This window comes from Apium graveolens, chromosome 8 (assembly GCF_009905375.1).
Source record: "Apium graveolens cultivar Ventura chromosome 8, ASM990537v1, whole genome shotgun sequence".
In the NCBI taxonomy this organism is placed as follows: domain Eukaryota; kingdom Viridiplantae; phylum Streptophyta; class Magnoliopsida; order Apiales; family Apiaceae; genus Apium; species Apium graveolens.
The window spans coordinates 133106020-133108130 of record NC_133654.1 but is presented as its reverse complement, the minus strand read 5'-3'; the positions used below and the strand labels follow the sequence as shown (position 1 = coordinate 133108130).

The following is a 2111-nucleotide window of genomic DNA, read 5'->3' as shown; positions in this document are numbered from 1 at the left end:
GAAGGTCCCTGATCTTGATGATAAGGTAGCTATGATAGCCCTACAACAAGGGACTAAAGATGAGTTCTTTAAGATGTCCCTGGCTAAAAACCCTCCCGAGAGTATGCTGCAGCTCCATGATAGAGCAGGAAAGTATATCAAGGTGGAGAAGAGTATGAAGAAGACAGCTGTGAATAATGAACCTACTGGAAACAAGAAGAGGAAGACGGATCAGGAGTACGATGCTAATGATAAATATCCATGAATTAGAAAAAGCTCTGACTCCTCCTCTTCTAAGAAGAATCAACAACCAAGGTTTGCTGAGTATGCGAGGTTGAACGCTCCAAGCAGCCATATCCTTATGAAAATTGAAAAGGACAAAGACTTCAAATTGCCGAAGCCACTAAGAGGGGACTCCGAGAAAAGAGATAAGAGTAGGTACTGCAGGATTCACAAAGATGTCGATCATGATACTGACGATTGTAGGCAACTCAAGAATGAGATTGAGTATCTGATCCGAAGGGGAAAGTTTGGACGTTTCAGCAAGGGTGAAGAGGCTGGAGGCCAGAAGAGAGATAATGATCGAAGAGATGATGATCGGAGGGGTAACGACAGAGATCGCAACCCATAGCCCCGAGGGCCGATAATTAATATAATCTCGGGGGGTCCCACAACAATTGGAACTACAAGGAACTCCCGAAAAGCATATGCAGGAGAAGTAATGAGTATAGTTGGGGAACCATCTAAACGTTCTAAGTTAGAGATGGCACTTGAATTTGGTGACCCATACCTTGAAGGTTTGAAATTTCCTCAGGATGATCCTCTGGTTATCACTCCGATAATTGGAAATTATCCTGTTATGAGGATCCTAGTGGATAATGGAGCTTCTGTGGACATTCTGTCCTCAGGATGTGCTATAATGACTTTTAACTAACTCCATCTGACGCACCCATCTACGGGTTTAACCATATGGAATGTAAAGTCGAGGGATCAATACAACTTCCTGTAACTATCGGGGAAGAGCCCAGGAAGGCCACATAAATGTTGAACTTTCAGGTTGTCAAGGCAGCCTCTGCCTACAATGCCATCATGGGTAGGACAGGGATCCACACTTTTAAGGTTGTGCCCTCAACTTACAACATGGTACTGAAGTTCTCGACTAGGAATGGTGTTGGAGAACCCAGAGGAGATCAGAAAATGGCCCGTAGTTGCTATGTCGTAGCACTTAGGCACGATGGAACCGGGGGCAGGTTCTCCCCATAGAAGACATGGATGTCCGAGAGAATGATGAACTACGAGGAAAGCCAGCTGAGGACTTGGTCCCAATTCACTTAGATCCCTTAGACCCAGAAAAGGTCACATACATTGGGGCATCTTTGGATAAGCCCTTGAAGGGTCGAATAACAACTTTCCTCCAAGAGAACAATGATGTATTCGCTTGGACAACAACTGATATGTCTGGGATTGACCCAAACCTTATAACTCATAGGTTGAACATTGATCCAACTCGAAAGGCTGTAAAACAAAAGAAGAGAACTTATGCCCCTGATAGGCTGGAAGTCATTAAGCAGGAGGTTGAGAAGCTTTTAGAAGCTGGATTTATTGAGGAAGTACAATACCCTGAATGGTTGGCCAACCCTGTAATGGTTAAGAAGGCCAATGGAAAGTGGAGGATGTACATTGACTTAACTGATTTAAATGATGCATATCCTAAGGACTGTTACCCCCTACCAAGGATTGATATCCTGATCGATGCCACTGCTGGACACGAGATGCAAAGCTTTATGGATGGATTCAGTGGTTACAATCAGATTATTGCATAAGGATGACACCCCAAGGTATCTTTCATAACTGACTTTGGTGTATTTTGTTATCTTGTTATGGCTTTTGGACTTAAGAATGCAGGAGCTACTTACCAAAGATTGGTAAACAAGATATTTGCCCATCTAATTGGGAAGACCATGGAGGTCAATGTCGATGACATGTTAGTCAAAAGTCTAAGAAAGGTCGATCATATTAGCCACCTCAGAGAGGCATTTGAAGTGTTGAGATACCACAAGATGATGTTAAACCCATCCGAGTGTGCTTTTAGCGTTGGGTCTGGAAATTTTTGGGTCATATGGTCTCTAAGA

At 43.4% G+C, this 2111-nt stretch overlaps 1 protein-coding gene across 1 annotated transcript; it reads left to right on the top strand.

Moving 5' to 3' along the window:
• The first annotated feature begins 340 nt into the window (after window positions 1-340).
• On the top strand, window positions 341-1242 carry LOC141680007 (uncharacterized). Its single transcript, XM_074486345.1, has 3 exons — window positions 341-584; window positions 693-805; window positions 1036-1242. Exons 1-3 carry the CDS (start codon window positions 341-343, stop codon window positions 1240-1242), a joined length of 564 nt encoding a protein of 187 aa, XP_074342446.1.
• The last annotated feature ends 869 nt before the right edge of the window (window positions 1243-2111 follow it).

What these genes read in the sequence shown, in the direction of transcription:
- LOC141680007 (XM_074486345.1), top strand. Translation starts at nt 341, where the DNA reads ATGAAAATTGAAAAGGACAAAGACTTCAAATTGCCGAAGCCACTAAGA. An exon ending in AAGAGATGATGATCGGAGGG is followed by an intron (nt 585 to 692) that starts GTAACGACAGAG and finishes AAGCATATGCAG; the next exon opens with GAGAAGTAATGAGTATAGTT. An exon ending in TTCCTCAGGATGATCCTCTG is followed by an intron (nt 806 to 1,035) that starts GTTATCACTCCG and finishes TTGAACTTTCAG; the next exon opens with GTTGTCAAGGCAGCCTCTGC.